The following is a 21,236-nucleotide window of genomic DNA, read 5'->3' as shown; positions in this document are numbered from 1 at the left end:
TTTTAGTTTTAATACAACATTTAGTTTTATAGCATAATGGACCAATTGCATAAATGTGGGGAATAACATACCCAATATCCCTAAGGATATAGTTGCTATACCGTTTTACTATGCTGAACAGAATGACTGTATCAACATTTTAATGGATGTGTTTGGAAAATGAATGGCCTTGAGAGAAGCTTGAGAGCTTGCCCTCCAACCTCTTTTTACTCTAAAAAAGGGCACTAGAACTTTAGTTTTGAATCGAATTAGCTCCTTCAGAATTTTCAATGACATTTTAATGTAATTATAGAGTGATGCTGCCTATAATATTGCTTATATGCTTGGCAAGCTTGAGAGCTTGCCCTCCAGCCTCTTTTTACCCTAAAAAAGGGCACTAGAACTTTAGTTTTGAATCAAATTAGCTCCTTCAGAATTTTCAATGACATTTTATAGTAATTATAGAGTGATGCTGCCTATGATACTGCTTATATGCCCTTTTGAAAATCTGCATGCATGCAGTTTTTTAGTTTCATTGAAACTCCCCCTAAACATTCCCTAAAAGTTTCACCTTAATACCCTTAGCGTCGTTAGTTACAGTAACTGTAGTGGTAGTATTAGAAGCATCCACAAAGTGTCTTTTGGCTAGTTCAAAATCCCTCGCAACTAACTCTTAAAGTTCTAACTTAATAATACATTTTGTTCTTGAGATACTGCTTTGTCACCTTTCTGGAAGTCCACATGCTCACAGTTTGTTTTTATTTAGTTCAACATGCCTAAATATTCCTTACAAGCCTTACAAGCAATAGTTGTAGTAGCATTAGTAGCAGTATGCGCATAGAACCTATAGCATATCTTATGTGTCCTCTTAACAACCTGTGTGGGTATAGTGTGTTTCGATTTAGTACTATACAATTTCAATATTTTCCAAAATTTTCGCCTTAATTCCTTAGTTTTAGTAGGATTAGCGGTAGTAGTAGTAGCAGAATTAATAGTAGTAACCTTAGCTTTAATTGCAATAGTAATAGTATAAGTAGTAATAACAGTTGCAGTAGTAGTAGCATGAGCGGAAGCAGTAGCAATAGAATAGAAATACTCCTTTTGACAACCTGCATACAGACGACATGTTGTGATCAAGTTCACCCCCCCCCCTCCCTAAAAAAATCATTTGAAATTTTGCCTCCATAACCTTAGGCATAGTTGTAATAGTAGCCATAGTAGAAGTCTTAGAGTTATTAGTATTAGTATTAATAATAATAGCCGTAGTACTAATAAAAGCAGCAGTTTTAACATATTGCCTTTACAAGTAGTTGTAATAGACATTCTAGTTGAAGTAATAGTAGCAGTAGTAAGTGTAGCAGTAATTTAAGTATTAGTAGTAGCGTGCCCATATTGCCTTTTGGTAAGATGATTTTTCCCATTTAGCGTTCTCTGAAAATTCCAATTTAATAACCAAATCGATTCTTGAGATACGCTTACTTGACAATGTGCATGCACATACGGTCTTTTGATTTAGTTCAAACTTTCCCTCAATATCGTAAATAGAGTAGTTGTAGTGGTAGAAGTAGCAGTAGTGGTAGCTGTAGTAGTAGTGGTAGCATGCAAATATTCTCTTTTTGTTCACCTCCCTTATCATTTCCTGAAAGTTCCAAATGGATATACCCAGTCATATATAAGTTACGCCCTTTTGGCAATCCGTACACATATAGCACGGTTTGATTTAATTCTCCCCTCCCCTCAACATTCTCTGAAAGGCTCAACTGAATTCTCTTCGTCTTTTTGGAAAACAAAGTTCAAACATGGACACCTTTCTCAATAACATATACTATACATGCAATGAAGGAATTGCCTAACTTAAAGCCCTTTACCTGTAAAAGACATAATTACTGGCCTTTTAACAATGCTGAGCAAAGTGGTTCTCTTAAAATTTTGGCCATATGTGTTTTGGGGAATAATAGGCTTGTGGGAAAGGAGCTGGTTGCCCTCCATTCAGTTTTGACTCTTAAAAAGGGCACTAGATCGTCCGCCTTCCAATAAAATTATCCCCATTCGATCTGAAATTTATACGACCATCCGTTCCATAATAACCTATATGCCCGAGGTATAACTTACAACCCTTGCCCCTGGGCTTTGGAGGGTTGTGTCCACCCTGGAGGCATTTTTATGTGCTCTTTGGACTATTGTGAACAAAATGGCTATCTCACAATTTTGATCGGATGCACTTGGCGAAAAGAAGGTCTCAGGGAGGCGGCTAGTGGCCCTCCATCACTTTCTACTCTTAAAAGAGAACCACAAATTTAAATTTCCAATCAAATAATTCTTCTCTAAAGTTCGTGTTAACACCCATTTTATAAAAAGCTTAAATGCCCCCCAGGAAACCACTTACAATCCTTGAATCCGGATTCTGGGGGATCGTGTCAACCCTAGTGGTCTTTTTATTGACTTTGGGACTGTTTTCGAACAAATGACTATCTCAAAATTTCTATCGCATGCCTTTGGGGAGAATAGACCGCAAGGGGGAAGGGCTAGTTGCCCTCGGACACTTTGACTCTTAAAAAAGGCACTACAACCTCAAATTTCCAATCCAATGAGCCCCCTCCGAAGTTTATAAGACCACCCTTTGGATAAAAACGTTATGTACCCCGTGGCATAACTTACAATTTTGTACAACCTTTGTCCTGAGGGCTGTGGCGGTTGTCATCATCAAAGACATAATTACTGGATCTTTCCCCTACGCTGAACAAAATGGCTACCTCAAAGTTTTGATTGGGTGTGTTTGGAGAGACCATTGGCGTAGGGGGGCTGGTTGAACTCCAGTAAGGTTTCGACTTTTAAAAAGTACACTAGACGTTGCAAGTTACAATCGAATCTTTCGAGTTTTTACGACAACTCCTTCAGTACGAAGTGCCCTGGTCTTATCTGGGGGTAAATACCCTCCGACCACTTTTGAATCTGAAAAAGGGCCCTAGATTTTCTGATTACCAGTCCAATATGCTCCCTCCGAGGTCTATACTATTACCCTTTCTATAAAAGCCCTATTTGCTCCCAAGGCATAACTTACAACCCTTGCCCTGGGGGCTCTGGGGGGGGGTCATCCTCAGAGACATAATTTCCAGACCTTTCAACTACGCTGAACAAAATTCGCAATTTCAAAATTTTGATTGGATGTGTTTGGGGAAATGATGGGCATAGGGTGGGGCTGGTTTTTCTCCAATCACTTTAGACTATTAACAAGTGCACTATCCCTTTCAATTTCCAACCGAATGAGCCCCTTTCGAAGTTTCTATGGCAAATCCTTCTATACCAAGTACCCTGGTCTAACAAAAAAAAAAAAATAATGCATTGTGCCCACATCGCTCTTTACTAAGGTAGCGCTACTGCGCGGCCTATGATGATACTCATGGAAAGTTTTGTTTGAAGATAATGAATTTTTAAGAGATTAGTGAAGTCAATTGAAAAGGATAAAAATTCAAGAGGACCGGAGGAAAGACCAAATCTTTTTATATATTTAAAACGATAATATTTTAATGGTTATAAATCAATTGTGCAAAAATGATTCACCTTACTTTCTTAACTATAGATTCATGTAAGGAACCAAACTACAAAAAGAGGGATTAGAGAGGCAGAAATAAAAAGATAGACGGTCAAAGAGCAAGAAAGAACGATACAGGGAGAGAGATTCATGTAGAGAGAGACACAGGCAGGGAAAGTAGGAGAGAGAGTTAGAGCTGACTGTAGCCTGATTATTTGAATAATCCCTATTCAAATATATATTTTAAAAAGACCATTAAATTCTACGAGCATATTGCGCTCTACATTTGTGAAACTATTTACTTTGTATTTTGACTTATTTTAAAATAATCCGAATATCTCTTACCTTGTATCTTTTGCCTAATTTTTGCTCTGATTCTTCAGGTTGATCCATTAGACGCTGGGACTGATAGTGGTTTTACATTCACCGCTCCAAATTGGCCCACAGTGCCGGCTGAAAAAGTCACCAGAATCACTGCCAAGGAGCCAAACCACCCTGCGAATTCATTTCATTATCCAGATTTAGACGAACTCCCTCCGATTGCTACTTTCTACTTACAAAAGGTAAATCTTCTTTCCTTTCTAAAAAGTACCCAAGTTTCAGCTGACAGGAATACTTTCGATAGCATGTTTATAGCTTTAGGTACACCTATCCCTATATGCGAGGTTCATGATAGAGCTAGAGGTCTTAAGGTTTTGCGAGGTTCTTATTAAGGGTAGTACAAGCTTATCACTCAATATATTCGAAACCATCTTAAAGTGTCATACCTCGCTTCAAAGGATAGCAAAAATGATATGAGTCATAGGGTTTACTTCGCTCTATCTGCATCCAAACAATTAAAATTAAAATATTTTCCGTTAGATATGTCATTTTGAATCACATTTATTACAATGGAATGCCCTTCCATTAAAAAGAAAGTAGTAATACCGGATTCTGTAAATAGATTAAAAGGTTGTCTTAGCAATCAGATTGAATTGTTTCAATTGTATCGAAATGACTCTCATGTTTAAATGTATCTCAATTGTCATTTCTCCCTTAAACAAGGCTCTGTGAATCTAAATACTATTAAGAGTTACAATATTACATCTTAAACCAGATAAGGCATTTTATTTTTCCGTCTCCATTCCTGATCAACGCGCAAAAAAGTTTCAAAATGGGTTTCTGTTTCGTTTTATTGAATTGTTTCAAATGGTCTTGTGCGTAAGCTAATTCAAATACAAAAGGCCATCATGCCCCACACATTTTTGATTAATTATTAAGTAAAACACTTAAAAGTAGTTTAATTAGCATTTTTGTGAATGTTCGTCAAATCAGGTGCAGTATGTCACTGATACTTTACTACTTCGTGCAAGAGGAAAATATTTAGAGAGAAGGCTAGTATTTTGAGAGGAAGTTTAGAGAGGCTAATATTTAGAGAGGAAATGATTTGGAAGGTTCTAATATTTTGAAAGAAAATACTTAGAAAGAAGGTAAGGCTGTCTTAGCAATGAACCTTACCCTTGCCCTATGTGTAGAGATATGGATGAGACTGTGGTCACAGGATGGATGAATGTGAAGAGTTGAGTGATCTGAGAAAGGAAATGTATGGAGTGTAGGTTTGATGAATGATGGCTGGAGAGTATAATGAGGGATGAGTGTTTTTTAAGTGTGGAAATGTTAGAACGAATGGTCAAGCTGACGATGGAGTATAAAAATACATTTTTAAAATTTGTGTAGTGGTTTTGTTTCTGCAGTGAATTTTAATTTGAATTGAATTTTGTATTTTATATTACCGTTGCAAGGGCTTTTAGGACAATAAAAGTTATTATTATTATTAAATAAATCAAAGTTTTAATGATAGACTTGTTTCATATCATAGCCCTTTGGCATCTTTTTTCTAGCAAAAATTATAAGATAAGTTTGAATTTGCTTGGGATGTTTTTCAGGTGTTATAAGATGGAGAAAAACAAGAGTGAACATTGAACTGAAAACTTACTCTAATTCTGATTCCGAGTAAACCTAATTACAATCAAATTATTGCCCTAATACAAAGAATGTCTCTCGATCCAACTATGTGGGTCCATCCTGATATTAAATTGAAAAAAAAAATGTTATCTCACTTGAACCGAGCAATTAATTTTCTATTCCGGTAAGAACGTGGCAAATAAAAAAGAAGCTTGCAATACCGGAAATAATAAGTATGAATTTGATTGAGATCAATTTCTCAAAGCAAAGAGTAAATACCAGATACAAAGAGTAGCATTATCACAGAAAGTCGAGTAAAATTTGGCAAGACCACACCTATTATAACGACCACGATTTGCACCTATCTTAGCATAACCCTTTTTTAATTTATCATTATGCACGTTTTCATCATTTGCTAGCAAAATGGGCAACGTGTATTGTTTTGATGGACCTGCAAGACTGAGCTAGGGCTCAGGCCGCAAAGACCCATTGCCTCCAGCTACCGCATAAGTGTGGGTACGACTGAACCAAAAATGCCAGAGAGAATCAAGACAAAATATAACATACACTAAGAATACTAAATTTCCTAGAGAGTGTTCTTGCTATGCTACATCATGCAATTTGTGGTGACTATTTCTTTTGACATTCGTAATGGCGAATTAGCAGCATTACGATTGAGCTGGGAAAGCACATTTGGGTGCAAGCCAAAAAAGATAATTTTGGACCAACATGTGACGGGACTGTCTCTATTGAGCACAAGGGATAAAGATCGGAATTACAATACCCACAAGCATTATTAGTACCGCTAAATCTTTTGCTACAATGGTGAATGTTTTGATCTTTTGGAGACAAATTTATTTCAAATATAACTACCCCAAACATAGTTTCTACGGTTAAGTAGGTTTAAGTACTACAGTTTAGAGAGATAAAACTTTTAAATGACAATAACTTAATAGTAATTTAACTTGTCAAACTCGATCCAACTAAATCAAAGAAGCTGGAAAAAAGTTTGGGAGTGTAGGATTTACCAAAAGAAAACGATTCCCCCCCCCATAAACTCTAAAAAAACATCAACTGAAAGCAGAGAGGTATGTAAGCATAGGAGGCATAGAAGTGCAGAGCCTTTGTACTTTGTGAGGTCAGTGAACACCCCCTTGACCTAAAAAGGTTGAAAACCGATAGGAGCATTTCTTGGCATCAACAGAGCCATCTACTTCTTCATGTCTGCTTGCGTAATCCAATTTTATATTCTGTTGTCTGTAATCTAGTAATGATATAGTATAATATAGTAAACACTTTTTATTGTGATTCAATTTAGGGTGTACACCATAAAACAAAATTCATAGTCTTAATATTAGGTTTTGACGCATGGATATAACGGTCTTTCAGCCTAGGAGAATGGTCATGGAGAAATTAGATTAATGAAATATTTTAAATCAGAGTAGCGTCTGTAATAGAGGCCATTCCATTTTCCATTATAGTTATGGCTTTTAATACCCTTGGATGCCTTTCAATAGCCCTATATACATACCATAATATACATATATTATTTATTTGATGATATTTGCCGGTGGCTTCAATTTGTTAAGGGGAGAGAGGATCGTCCCCAATAGGTTTTAGAACATATATTTTTGTTATATTTTCATTGAAAATTTTCTTTCCCTGTTATTATTTTGAACGAATTGAAGAAACAACAATATTGAATCCCATCAATGTAAAAAAAAAATACATTTTTGCCCCCCTCCCCTCTACATTTCCATGAGTTGACGCACTGATACTGGCATAAAATTGAGCAAGTAAATTTTCGCAATTAGTTTAGGGAGCCGTATAGATACATTGACATTATTATTTTGGACTTTTTATGCGTTTCAGATACTTCGTACATAATCGGTTACAAGCCTACCCATCTTGTAGCTTAAGTTTTCAAGGTTTGATTAAACCAGTTTCGTGTGAAATTTACTCTACCTATATATTTTTTGCTTTATTTACTAAACGATTTATTATTTTAATGATTATTGTCATGACACGGTGTCAAAAATAATTTTTAAAAGAAGCCCTGCTTCTACAAATTAAAGGCTATTCTACAGGAAGTATTAGAACAAATTTCAAATGGGTAATTTAACTCTTTATTTCTGCTAAACGTCTTAATAAAGCTTCGATCATGTACCAAGAGGCAGCCTCTTTATTTCCAAAATTTTACAGAAGTGAAAAACAAAAAATATTTTCTTGATGACACATTAATTAAATTTTGTTTTCGAACTTACTAGTCAAGAATTTAACGAATAGTATAGGTTGTCTTACCCTGAAATCGGTACCAGAGTTTTGGGAGCCGCCTATAATTCCTCTTGATAAGGTATTCTCCATGACGTAGAATATCCCAAAATAGTTGCATTTTTATGACATCTATGCTCTGATACATTTGGCATTCGGCCATATTTTATTTTTGTCGAGTTTTTTAACCTTTCTGAACCAACAACCAGTTTACGAGCATGCCCTTCCATTCTTCCGGTTGCCAATTTTGGTGATAATATGGGCGGAGATAAATAGACATTAGATCCTAGTAAAATTCTAATTGTATACACCTTTCCATTATATTAAAAACACTCCTTTGATAAAACTGCAGTTAATCTTGTAAAAATAATCCTCTAGCTGATGCACGACTTCTGCTGTGTCATGCCCTACAAATAAAATGAGCTATGCTTATAATAGTGGGACAATATGCTCACTTTTATTGAAAGCGGAAGAGATATTAATTGCAGCGAACACAACAAGACAAATAAATTGAATAAATAGTGAAAATCAGTAATTGTAACTGAGATTTATCAACAACATATGTTAAGATAGAAATTTTAAAGCAATAGCAAATTTTTTCTTTTTCCAGCAAGTCAGCCAAACTAGCAGTAAAACTGGTATTATGGGATCCACTCCAACTCTTTGTCTGTGTCAGTAATATCAATTAGTGGCAATCTGTATGAATTTGGACATGGCAACTGTACCTTATTTGGGACAACATTTTATTTTTTAGTTGATTGGTCTGAAATAGTATTGGAAATATTCGACAGGGGTGAATTCAGGGATATAGATTACATTTGAAATATTTTTTAATAACAATGACTTAAAAATTTTTTATAGAGTAAGATTATATCCATAGTAAAACAGTGATAAGGTTTTTCGACAATAAAATAATTTTTAGGCGCTAAAATTTTTCTTTTCGGAGGCCAAGGCATGGAAAGTTAAGGTAGTAGTATTTTTATGAAAAACTTTTATAATCGTCCCTGTACTTTTATTCAGAACTGCTGCTTTAGAGCAGGTCAGGCCGTAAAATCTGTAAAAACATCATAAATCGCAGCAGCCAGTTGAAGACATTGCTGTTTATTGTCGTCAACATTCTACATAAGAAACATCCACTTGTCTATCTTAGTGAGAAAACCTGACTCGACTCGGAATAGCAACAATTCCTTGCTGTAAAATTTCGCTACAGTCATAGTTATACTTTTAGCAATTTATAAAGTCACAACCCATGGTATTACCAACGACACAACAAATGATCAAATAATACAAAACATAATCAAATAAATTTTTATTGCTCCGTAGGATCCTAGTAACAGGCCATAGGATTAAATATACATAACTTTTATATGTTATAAACATGTTAATTTTTTCTTTGTATTATATTTTATTACTATAGCTATAGTTTATAGCTTATAGCGTCTTATAGTCTCTTTGTCGTATGATTTATCTATGATATTCACATAATTTAATGTCCTTAATACGTGGATATTGTCCCACATATTGTCTTTTGATCTAGTTCAATCCCTTGAAGCTTCAACTTAGTATCCCTAGCCTTTTTTCAGACATTGCACATGCACCCTCTTGACAACCTGGATGATAATAGTCCCTTTTGATATAGTTCAACATCTTCTCAACATACCTTGAAAGTTTCAGCTTAATACCCTTAGCAAGTCCTAAGATAGTACAAATACGCCGCTTTGACAATCTGGATCCAAGAAGTATCTCTTGGCTTAGATCCACATCCCCAACAACATTCCCCGATGGTTTCAACTTAATGCATATAGCTGTTCCTAAGATATTGCAGATACATCTTTTTGATAACCTGGTTTTTGATACGTCCTTTTGAAATGCAGTGTCTTCCAATTTAATTTGACGGTCCCCTTAACATTCCCTAAAAGTTTCACCTTAATACATTTGGCCCTTTGGGACACCCAGCGCCGGGGACTTTGAGGGTTCATGTTAGGATGGGATATAAAGGGAAAGTGCGTGCTTGAATAGCCGTTCAATGTCCAATTTTATTTTTATTCAGTTGTCCTTTCACCGTTACTAGCATGTTTGTATGTATTCTTTTTTTTTCTTGCCTGGAATTATCCTCATCTTTATGGCACTTGGTATCAAACAGTTCGTGGTAACGAACTGTAGAAAGGAGCGACCCGGCTCAATAGTAACCGAAACTCTAAAAAATGGAATTCTGATACCAATAGTTACATAAAAAAAATTGCATTTTAATGCTGATTTTAAATATACAACTTTCATCAAGATTAGTCTTACCCATCAAAAGTTACTGCCTCAGTAACTTTGAGCCTGAGAAAATTTGCCTCATTTTAGAAAACAGGGGAAAACACCCCCAAAAAGTCATACAATCTTAACGAAAATCACACCATCAGATTCAGCATATCAGAGAACCTTATTGTAGAAGTTTCAAGCTCCTATCTAGAAAAATTTGGAATTTCGCATTTTTTGCCAGAAGACAAATCACGGATGCGTGTTTTTTTTTATTCTTTTTTTCCAGGGGTGATCGTATCGGCCCAGAGGTCCTAGAATGTCGCGAGAGGGCTAATTCTAACGGAAATTAAAAGTTCTAGTGCCCTTTTTAAGTGACCAAAAATCGGAGGGCATCTAGGCCACCTCCCACGCTCATTTTTTCCCCAAAGTCACCGGATCAAAATTCTGAGATACCCATTTTATTCACCATAGTCGACAAACCTAATAACTATGTCTTTGGGGACGACTAACTCCCCCGCAGTCCCCATGGGAGGGGTTGCAAGTTACAAACTTTGACCTGTGTTTACATATAGTAATGGTTACTGGGAAGTGTACGGACGTTTTCAGGGGGAGTTTTTTGGTTTGGGAGGGAGAGTTGAGGTGGGGGGCTACGTGGGAGGATCTTTCCATGGAAAAACTTCTCATGGGGGAAGAGACTTTCAATGAAGGGGGCATAGGATTTTTTAGCATTATTAAAAAAAAACAATGAAAAAATAAATATCAAAAGTTTTTTTCTACTGAAAGTGAGGAGCAGCATTAAAACTTAAAACGAGCAGAAATTATTGCGCATATGAGGGGTTTACCTCCTCGTAATACCTCGCTCTTTACGCGAAAGTATTTTTAGTAATTTCAACTATTTATTCTACGGCCTTTGTGATTCAAGGTTCATTCTTAAGGAATTGGGACAGAATTTAAGCTTTAATGTAAAGAGCGAGGTATCGACGAGGGGTGAACTCCCTCATATACGCAATAAAAACATACGAATATAGAAGTTCGTTACGTAGGTTAATTCGTAAATTACGTCTATTTTTTACTAATGAAAATGTTCGTAAAAAATTAAAAGTTCTAGTTGCCTTTTTAAGTAATCAAAAAATTGGAGGGCAACAAGGCTTCCTCCCTCTCTCCTTTTTTCTCAAAATCTTCCGATTAAAACTATGAGAAAGCCATTTAGTAAAAAAAAAAATTAATATGCAAATTTCGTTTTAATTATTTATGTGCGGAGAGCCAAGATCAAAACATGCATTAATTAAAAAACGTCCAGAAATTAAATAAAAAAACAAGTCTTTTTAAATGAAAGTAAGGAGCGAAATTAAAACTTTTTTACTGTTTTAAGAAGTAGAGTTAAGAGAAAGAGTCAAACTTTAGCGTAAAGAGCGGGGCGTTGAGGAGGAAAAGCCCCTTTCATATACGGAGTAATTTCTGTTCGTTTTAAGTTTTAATGTCGCTCCTTACTTTCATTTAAAAAAAACTTGTTTTTTTTATTTAATTTATTCAAGTGACATATAGCGATCGCAATTTCTGTCGGTCTGTCGGTCTGTCTGTCTGTCCCGGTTTAGGTAGTTTGGGCACTTGCAGATAAGCTAGGACGATGAAATTTGGCAGGCGTATCAGAGGTCAGACCAGATTAAATTAGAGATAGTCGTTTCCCGATTTGACCATCTGGAGTGGGAGTGGGGGACGGTTAATTAGGAAAAAGTAGAAAAAATTAGGTATTTTTAACTTACGAACGGGTGATCGGATCTTAATGAAATTTAATATTTAGAAGGATATCATGTCTTAGAACTCTTATTTTAAATCCCGACTGGATTCGGTGACATTGGGGGTAGTTGGAGGGAGAAACCCGAAATCTTGGAAAGCGTTTAGGGTGGAGGGATCGGGATGAAGCTTGGTGGGAAAAGTAAGCACAAGTCCTAGATACGTGATTGACATCATCGGAACAAAACCGTTCTCTTTGGGGGAGTTGGGGGGGGGTAATTTGGAAAAATTAGAAAAATGAGGTATTTTTAACTTACGAACGAGTTACTGGATCTAAATGAAATTTGATATGTAGAAGGACGTCGCAACTCAGACCTCTTATTTTAATTTCAGACCGGATCCAGTGTCATTGGGGGGAGTTTGGGGCGCTGGAAATCTTGGAAAATGCTTAGAGTGGAGAGATCGAGATGAAACTTGGTGGGAAGAATAAGCACTAGATACGTGATTGACACAACCGGATTGGATCCGCTCTTTTTGGGGTAGTGGGGGGGGGACCTAATTCGGTAATTCGGAAAAATTAGAAAAAATGAGGTATTTTTAACCTACGATCGGGTGATTGGATCCTAGTGAAATTTGACTTTTGGAGGAACCTCGTGTCTCAGAGCTCTTATTTTAAATCCTGAACGGATCCGATGACACTGGGGGGAGCTGGAGGAAGAAACTGGAAATCTTTGAAAACGCTTAGAGTGGAGAAATCGTGATGATACTTGGTGGTAAGAATAAGCACAAGTCCTAAATACGTGATTGAAATCACCAGACCAGATTGGCTCTCTTTGGGGGAGTAGGGGGAAGGGCTAAAATGAGGTATTTTAACTTACGAACGGGTAATCAGATCTTAATGAAATCTGATATCTAGAAGGTTCTTGTGCTTCAGAGCTCTTATTCAAATCCAGACCAGATCCAGTGACATTGGAGGGGAGTTGCAGGAAGAACCAAAAATCTTGGAAAACGTGAAAATTGAGGTATCTTTATCTTAAGAATAGGTGATCGGATCTTAATGAAACTTAATACATTGAAAAATCTTGTGTCTCAGATGCTCCATATTCAATTTGAATTGGATCCAGAGACATAGGGGGGTGGAGGGGGGAAACAGAAATCTTGGAAAACACTTAAAGTAGAGAGATCGGGGTGAAACTTGATGGGAAGAATAGTCACAAGTCCTAGATACGTGATTGACATAACCGGAACGGATCCGCTCTCTTTGGGGGAGTTGGGGGGGGTTCTGGAAAATTAGAAAAAATGAGGTATTTTTAACTTACGAATGGGTGATCGGATCTTAATGAATTTTGATGTTTAGAAGGATCTAGTGTCTCAGAGCTCTTATTTTAAATCCTGACCGGCATTAAGCTTCTGATTTTCCTTTTAAATGAATCTATTGATTCTTAGAATTTTGCTCGAGCTCATGCCATATGAGCTCTTGGCTCTTCCGACCTCCTCACAAGTGCCATATGAGCTCTTAGCTCTTGTTCTTCTTGTTTTTTCGTTACAAACTGTTTTCACTTTGTCATGAAAACCAGTGAGGTCTCAGAAACTATTTCGGGAAGAAGTGCATAAAAGAGGGGTTAGTTGCCCTCCAATTTCTTCCAACTCTTAAAAAGAACACCAGAGTTTACAATTTCTAATCGAAGAACCCCTTTTGATGTTTATTTGACTACTTCTTCCATTCAAAGTGGCTTGGTGAAAATAAAAAATAAATACATACAAAGCAAACTGAAACTATGTCGAATCCCACCTAAAAAGATAATTTGTAGTAGATCCATTTCTGTATCCTCCTTAATTTATTTAAATTTTGGTTTGGATAATAAACATTTTTCGGTTGCCATGTGGAAAATTCATCGAGCTTCACAAAAGTAAAAGAATAAAGTGTCTCAGCTTTAATTATGTGACTAAAATGAACACATCGTTAAGTGGCTGCAGTTGTCCGTTTGGAATCTATCTGTAGGAACCAAAGGTAGAATATTAGCATAATTTAGAGGCCAGGGGTAAAAGCTCTAAGAATTATGCGAATTCCACTAAATCTAGTTTAACATATTTCCGAGAATTTCCATTCAGAGACTATTTCAAGAAAGACGATCCATTAATATAAAAGCATATTCATAAACATACGTGTGATAATTATGATGCTTATTTTATTTATTCTTAAAAAAAGTCATAGATACATTTCCTGAGCACTAGCTCGCCAAACAAATTTTTAATACCATCCATACTAGTGACCTGTCATCTCCCTTTATGACATATTGTATAGGTTGTTGTTGGCTCAAATACTTAACAAGGTTTTAACCGTAGCTTAAACCTGACACATCACACGGTGCTTTTGGCTCATCGATTGGAATGCATAGAGAAAAAAAAACTAAGTAACCAAACTTCTATGTTTAACTCAAGTTCATGGTCATCCTGTCATTTAAATTTAGTGACATTTCTTGAACGACTGTAGATGCTCGTTATGATGTTGAATATTTTTTATGTTATTTCTACTCTATTTCATCTTTAGCTACTTTAATCTATCTTTAAATCCTGAGTACTGAAAGAAATGATCACTCGACTCCTTCGTTTGAATTCGAGGTAAGAAGGGAGGACCAGAGGCAAGGAATTAGAAATTATAGAAGCATGGGAGGAAACGTGCAGTGTTGTGCCAAGTACTTCTTTTTTTACTTAAGTACAAGTACCAAGTACTCAGAGAAATTTTTACTTAAGTACAAGTATTAAGTACTTCTCTAAAAATCTAATTAAGTAATAAATACTTTTGAAAAAGTACTTCAGTACTTAAGTACTCAAGTATTTTGATTTTGCTTCAATATTCAGTATTTTACTCAAGTACTAATGTTTTACTTACAGTAAATAACACACAAAAAACTTCTTTAATATCCATTTGCTTTCCAAGTAGACAAGATAAGCAAGATTCAGCTGAGAAATCGACCGCTTTTCAGAAAAAACGATAGTTTTCATGAAAAAAATTAATTGGTTTCGTGAAAAATCGAATTTTATTTCAGTTAAGATATAAAAAGAAAAGAATTTACAAGGTTCATTCATTACAGCTTCATCATAACTTAACTTAATTTCTTAGATGCTCCTTTCAATAGCAGAAGCTTTTCAAACATACCATCTCCGAGCATGTTTCTTTTTGGAGTAAAAATTCCACCACCTACCGAAAATAGTCGTTCTGCGGATGCAGACAAAGGAATGACACAGTTGTACTTCCTGAAAACTTTCATCACCCTTGGGTACACTTTAAGCACATATAGTTCCTTTCGCCTCTCATTCAAATATGATAAAACCTCCACCTTTACAGAATTTGTTTCACGACCACGGTTGCCAGAATTATCATGAGTTGTTTCTTTATCACTAAGATCAAAGTATTCATCTCCAGACACTAAGTTTTCCAAGTCTTTGGTTAACCAAACACTTCGAAAACTGTAGGTTATATCACTATCTTAGATTTTTGACTATCTACCCTGGTTCTACTGCCCTAGCAATGACGCATGGACGGATAATAGATAGACACATCTATTACCATATGAACTAACAACATTTTTATACAATCCTAATGAGGGGGAGGGGGATTAATGTCAGGTTTGCTTCTCACTCTAGTGACAACACAGTTCGACTATATGTCTTGGCTTTTCTACCATTAGCCATGACTTGATGCCGCCAACTATTCCATTTTAATTCAAAAACCAACAACAATGAGAAGAATGAGAGGCAAACAATCGTCTAAAGTCAGAATGGGGCCATTCTGCATTGAGTGTCAGGCAAGGCAATTGATTCAATTTATAAACTTAGACTTTTGTACTAATAAGAAAGTTAATTTAATGTTAGTTGAACAGTAAGTTGACTGAAATTGCAAGGGGAATAAGCGTCCAAAGCCTACAAGGGCCTCCTATCTGGCTCGAATGTTATGCAAGTGAACCCAATTATAAGCTAAGACAGTTGGGCTAACAAAAACTGAACTGTCTGTGCTTGTGTCTTGGGTTTGTCTGTCTAGGCTTTTTCACAAGCTCAGGTAGTTTTACCAATAAAATGCCCAGATAGTCAGTAAAATGGTATTACCCTAGACTAGGCAGCCAAGGAAAGAAAAAAAAGCAAAAATTTTCATTAATTAAGATTAAAATTTGTAACCGAAACCCCTGCCGATAATCCACAAACCTTATATGAGGGGGTCACTATAGATACTGCACCATCCTTCTGAATTTTCCCTTTATCACAAAAACCTTTCCGTTCAATATATATGGTAGTTCCACCATGATAGCGTCCTTTTTTGAAATTTTGCACCAGGCTGGAAGCCGCTGTTCTCAAAGACTAAAATCCACACATCCACCAACATATAGGCAGTTCAATTCGTCGCATCAGCCCTGCATTATGCTGGTATAATTTTTCTGTACCAAGAAGAAAGTACTTGAGTACTTAAATACCCTTAAGTACTTCAATTTTTACTTAAGTATAAGTATTAAGTACTTTAGAATTTTTTTACTTAAGTAGAGTACAAGTACTCAGAATTTTTACTTAAGTAATTACTTAAGTACTTTTACTTAAGTATTTCCCAACACTGGAAACGTGTAATACAGGGTTTTAGGTAGGGTAAAAATCTGGACGTAAAAAAAGGTGAAAGCTTGGAAGGAGGCTCAGGAACCATATATAGAAAGAGCCAGGATACATAGACAGCCACTAATGATATGCTGGATTTGACGTAGAGCCAACATTGCCAGCTCCAATTAAGTATTCTTGGCCGACAATGGGCACGACATTTCGGGCACGAACGTATTTATCGATCTCTAATCATCTTTACTGGCTGTTCTACTGATCAAATATTTGGTGAAACAAATAAAACTACAGTCAAATGCTAAAAAACCTTCCTTTTTTGCTGATCAAAATTTCTGAATCGTCGGACCCCTTTAGTCCGAAGTTTTATAAATTATGAAGAGGCCTCTGATTGAGCTGCTAGAAAGCTTTAGTGAAAGTTTTGTCCTTGAATGGCATACCATACAAATACATATGTGGTATATTACAGGGATATAATCATTCTAGAATAACTGTTACAAAATACAGGAATGCGTTATGAGATACAGCGGCAGTTTTGCATATACATGGACATACTGCACTCCTAGCTATAAACTTTCTTATAATCTGAGACATTCTCTACCATGAGGAATTCATTGAAATAAAAAATGTTAGACATTTACAGAGGCGAGGCACGTTCATAGGAATGTTTTTCCATGTGGGGGAAATATTTCTTTTAGGGGAGATAACAACAAAATATTCAATTTGATAATTTGAATAAAAAGTGTCCAGAAATTAATTTTTTTTAGAGGGACAGAGCATCCTCTCCCCCGGCGTGTATCCCTGACAGGGGGTGGGAATGGTATCTCTCCAAAAATAAATTGTAACAACAGAAGCGCGTGAAGATGTATTTTTTACGCTAAATGGCGCTGAATAATTTTTTTTTCAAAGGGCCGCAAATTTTTGTTGGAGTACCTGTTTTCATTTTTATGAGCAGAGACGGGAATTCAGCTACGTTATTTGAGCTCCAAATCTGTGATGTACATTACTTAAAAAAGAGAGGATTTATTTTAATTCTAGATGAAAGGGTTTTCCTGCCTTCTCCCCCTTTCCTAAGAGAAATTGTGTCTTTTTACTCCCTTCTTCCTAATTTGATTCAGACTATATATGCTGGTACTTATCTGTTGTAGCAACAACACTCAAGTTGCTGGTCAGACAGAACAAGTTTTAGATCAGGCGGTTTCTTTCTGTAGTTTCTTTCAGCTTAGCCTGAGAGAGTGTATATACACTACGTTGTAGATAATTTTAATTAAGTATTTTAGTTTGTATTATGGTTAGGTAGGTTAGATTAGAAGTCATTTATATAATGCGTTCAGGGGGGAGGGACCTGATTTCCATAATTCTCTGTCGTAGTTTCCATAATTTTGGTACTAAAGTATTTTATTTTCATCATACTTTCATAATAACAAATAAGTACCAATATGCTATTTTCAGGAACAATAATAAGCTTTAGGTCTACTTTTCGAGCTGGTTTACTACTATGTCTACTAAGTCAACTTTTCTTCTTTGTAAAAAGGTTTTTACTGCATTGTCTATGTCATTTCTTTTTCTTTTTTTAGCTAGGTAAAACCCTTGTGTCTTTTAATTACTGCCAACATAGCTATTTTTGTGAAGTGTTTACATTGTTAGCATTCCAAAACAACAGTCATGGAATGCTCTGGAATGGGCCAATATACTAGTCAGTTTGTTAATTACTTTTCGTTACAAGTCCACCAAAGAAAGTTTTACTTATCTCTATGAGATATGAATGATTCAGCGAGACAATCAATTGTAATTTTTGGCTGCTGTCATCTGAGTAATTTCTAGTTGTAAACGGTAAACGTCACATCTCTCTGGACGTCAGCCTAAATTTAGCCATTTCCTTTTTTTCGGACCCACGATTGTTCCTTTTTTGTTTCAGGAGGGAAAATATCAAATCTGAATGTTGAAAAACTTGTGTTTTTTATTATTATTAATAATCATCTAAAAATTGACTGCAAATTGTGTCAGTGAGTTTATAATTTACTAAAATATTACCAGTCAATTACTTACCAGTCAATACTGGTATATTGACTGGTTACTTAGCTGGATTACTAGAATCGACACAAAAAAACACTACTAAAAACATAGAAAAATGCAACAGTTAAGTGACCTCAACTCTAGCAATACTATGTCCAACTATAGCCGTACTATCGTTGGACTTGATTTACTATTATAAATCAAATTAATATACTGTGAAATTAGCTATGCTAGACGTAAGAATTTCGATAATCCCTACATTTCGTCGTGCCCGAAACCGAAGAACATATCTTGTACATTTTTTTTCTAAATGAGCTAGTAAGTAAAAATGCCACATGGTGGGTGAAAGCTTCGGACTTTTTTGAGGTTCTTACCCCTTTGAGCCCTATAAACGTTTTCACACCCAAGTTAGGATAGACTTCAATGCGTTTCCTGAATAGGCCATACCAGGTATATATACGTAAATCCCATCTAAAATACCCCCTTATTTTTTGTATTCCATGGGTGCATATAGCCGCACATTGGGTTCTAGTGGGTTGTAATGAGCTAGTTCTAGTTATAGAAGCATATTTACCTCAAAGGTTATAGAAAATATGAGGAATGGCCATTGTTTGAACAAGGATTTTTACTACATTTTCATTATGTAGTAATTTTTAAGAAAGAACCATCGGTTCTAACTTCCAATTTTTATTTTAAAGTTGCAGTTATGCATGATTTCTCACATAAGTAGAAAATATACTTCTATGAAGTACAAAATAGTCTTTTCTACCCTAATAACATCTGATTCAACTTTACTACAGCTAATAAAGGGGAAATTGTGGCAATTTCTTTGTGAAATTAAAACTTATAGGCAATACTCATAAATATAACAATTCCAATCTGCTGGTGCATTCTGTTTACTGCGTTTATTCTATAGAAGTGGCCTTAACACTTCGGGGGTCTTTAGCGAGTGTATATGCATGTCAGACAAATGTAAACGCAAGCGTTGCAAGCCGGGAGCTGTAAAATCCCAATCAAGAAATAATGAGCCTTTGATTCCCTTCACACTTCTTATTGTTGATATTCTTCGCAAAACAAGCCTTTTGGTAAAACAGCCTTTTTCAGGGCTTATCTCAGGTGCAGGGCATATGGGACTTGCACTAGTCGTCATACTCAAAGTTTGTCTCTAAGCATTTGGCTCTCTGAAAATACCTACAAATTTGTGTTTTTCAGGAATGCGTTATATTTCCTTTTTGTCTTGTAGAGTAATTAAATAAAAAAAACAAGTTTTTTAACTGAAAGTAAGGAGCGACATTAAAACTTAAAACGAACAGAAATTACTTCGTATATGAAAGGGGCTGCTTCCTCATCAACGCCCCACTTTTTACTCTAAAGTTTGACTCTTTCTCTCAACTCTTCTTTTTAAAACAGTAAAAAATACATTTTGAATTGATGAAGCTGAGCTGATAGATTTGTTTCCTTGCAAATATCTTTTAGGACCGCATCCCTTTGTATGAAATATTTCCCTTGGTTATCAAACCCACATAAACTTTTTAACTTACCCTGTGGTACCACAGTAGATTGATGCTTTTCTTGGCAATATGGAAACCAGGGATCAATCCCCATTGCAGCAAAGTCGGGTGATAGGCTTAATATTTGTCACTGCAAAATAAAAAGACCCAACAACTGAAACGTTGAATCGACGCTCTTTGTGCCAGAACTTGTCCTAGAGGATCTTTATTTGTTTTATTAAGCTTTTCATCTTACTAACTGCAAATAATTGGGTACTGGAAGTGGGATATAAGGGGTTCGTTAATCTCCCCAAAATTATGTTTCTTTGATTGGATATCCTCATAATTAGAATCCCAGGCAGACCTTTTTATCCCACCAACAATTGTTTAAAGACAACACTGTCATAAGGTTGGAAATTTCGGAATACAAAATTATGTTTTTTTCTAATTTTTCAAATTTATTAGCTGACCTAAAAATGCGTTTTTATCATTTCAGGTTAAAGAATATGAGCTAAGCAATACATACCCTTCAAAAACCTCAATGAAAGGTTACCTCAGAGATAAAAGCTCAAAGAAGTTAAACTTTATGGATAAATCAAGATCTGAAGACATACTTCCTCCAATTTACGCAGCTGAGCCAGAATTTGATGGAAACAACGAAACAATTCTGAAGCCAATAAAACTGAAAAGTAAAAAGACAAAAATACCTGCTGGAGATAGAAAATCTCTTTTAAAATCAATCACTGATCATTATAAAAAGCAAAGAAAAGTATCAAAAAAGAAACTTCATCTGTCTGGGAAGAGACACAGGAAGAGAGAACAAATGCTACCCGTACCTCAGCCTCTTTTAGGTAATGTATGATTTTAGGCAAGAAAAATATATATGAAAAGAGCAATAAATTCGGGCAAGTATAAAACGCAGGACTACTGAAAAATAATATTTACTTTTGTACCGCTTTTGCTAGCAGCTACTAAATCTGCTTAGTTTTTGTGCTCGTTTACCGTCCTATTATTCATTTTTTTTTCTTTTTCATTTTGTCCTTTTTGGCCAACCGTCTGGGGCTACACGGAAAGCAGGTCGTCCTTGTCTGGGTTGGGAGGATGTCATAAATAAAGATTTAAAGGAAATGGGAACTTCTTGGGAGGGTGTAAAGAGGGAGGCTTCAAATAAATTAGGTTGGAGGAGGAGCGTGCGTAGCTGTGTTGGCCTCAGGCGGCTTGGTGCTGCAGTGAGTTATTAGTAGTAGTAGTAGTAGTAGTAATCGTATTTTGCTGTTTCGACAAATTGGCCTCCCAAAAAATTAGTGGCTGCGGAGTTTTTAAAAAGAGCGTTTTGGCACCAATTACTATTGCTAAGTCTATTTTCAGATAAAAGAATGAACGCCGAGTAACAGCGATCCCGAGAGAGGTGTAAAATCCAGTATCAT

The 21,236-nt window shown here is 35.9% G+C and overlaps 1 protein-coding gene across 1 annotated transcript in view; it reads left to right on the top strand.

Moving 5' to 3' along the window:
- Positions 1 to 21,236, top strand: part of LOC136039369 (spondin-2-like) — a 63,780-nt gene that overhangs the window by 33,466 nt on the left and 9,078 nt on the right. The window contains exons 4-5 of the mRNA XM_065723045.1: positions 3,895 to 4,074; positions 20,306 to 20,660. Coding sequence (XP_065579117.1) covers positions 3,895 to 4,074; positions 20,306 to 20,660 — 535 coding nt within the window. The remainder of the gene's footprint in view (positions 1 to 3,894; positions 4,075 to 20,305; positions 20,661 to 21,236) is intronic.

Source organism: Artemia franciscana, chromosome 19, assembly GCF_032884065.1.
Source record: "Artemia franciscana chromosome 19, ASM3288406v1, whole genome shotgun sequence".
Classification (NCBI taxonomy): Eukaryota; Metazoa; Arthropoda; class Branchiopoda; order Anostraca; family Artemiidae; genus Artemia; species Artemia franciscana.
Note: the sequence above shows the minus strand (reverse complement) of the source record. Positions and strands in the feature narration are given on the sequence as shown.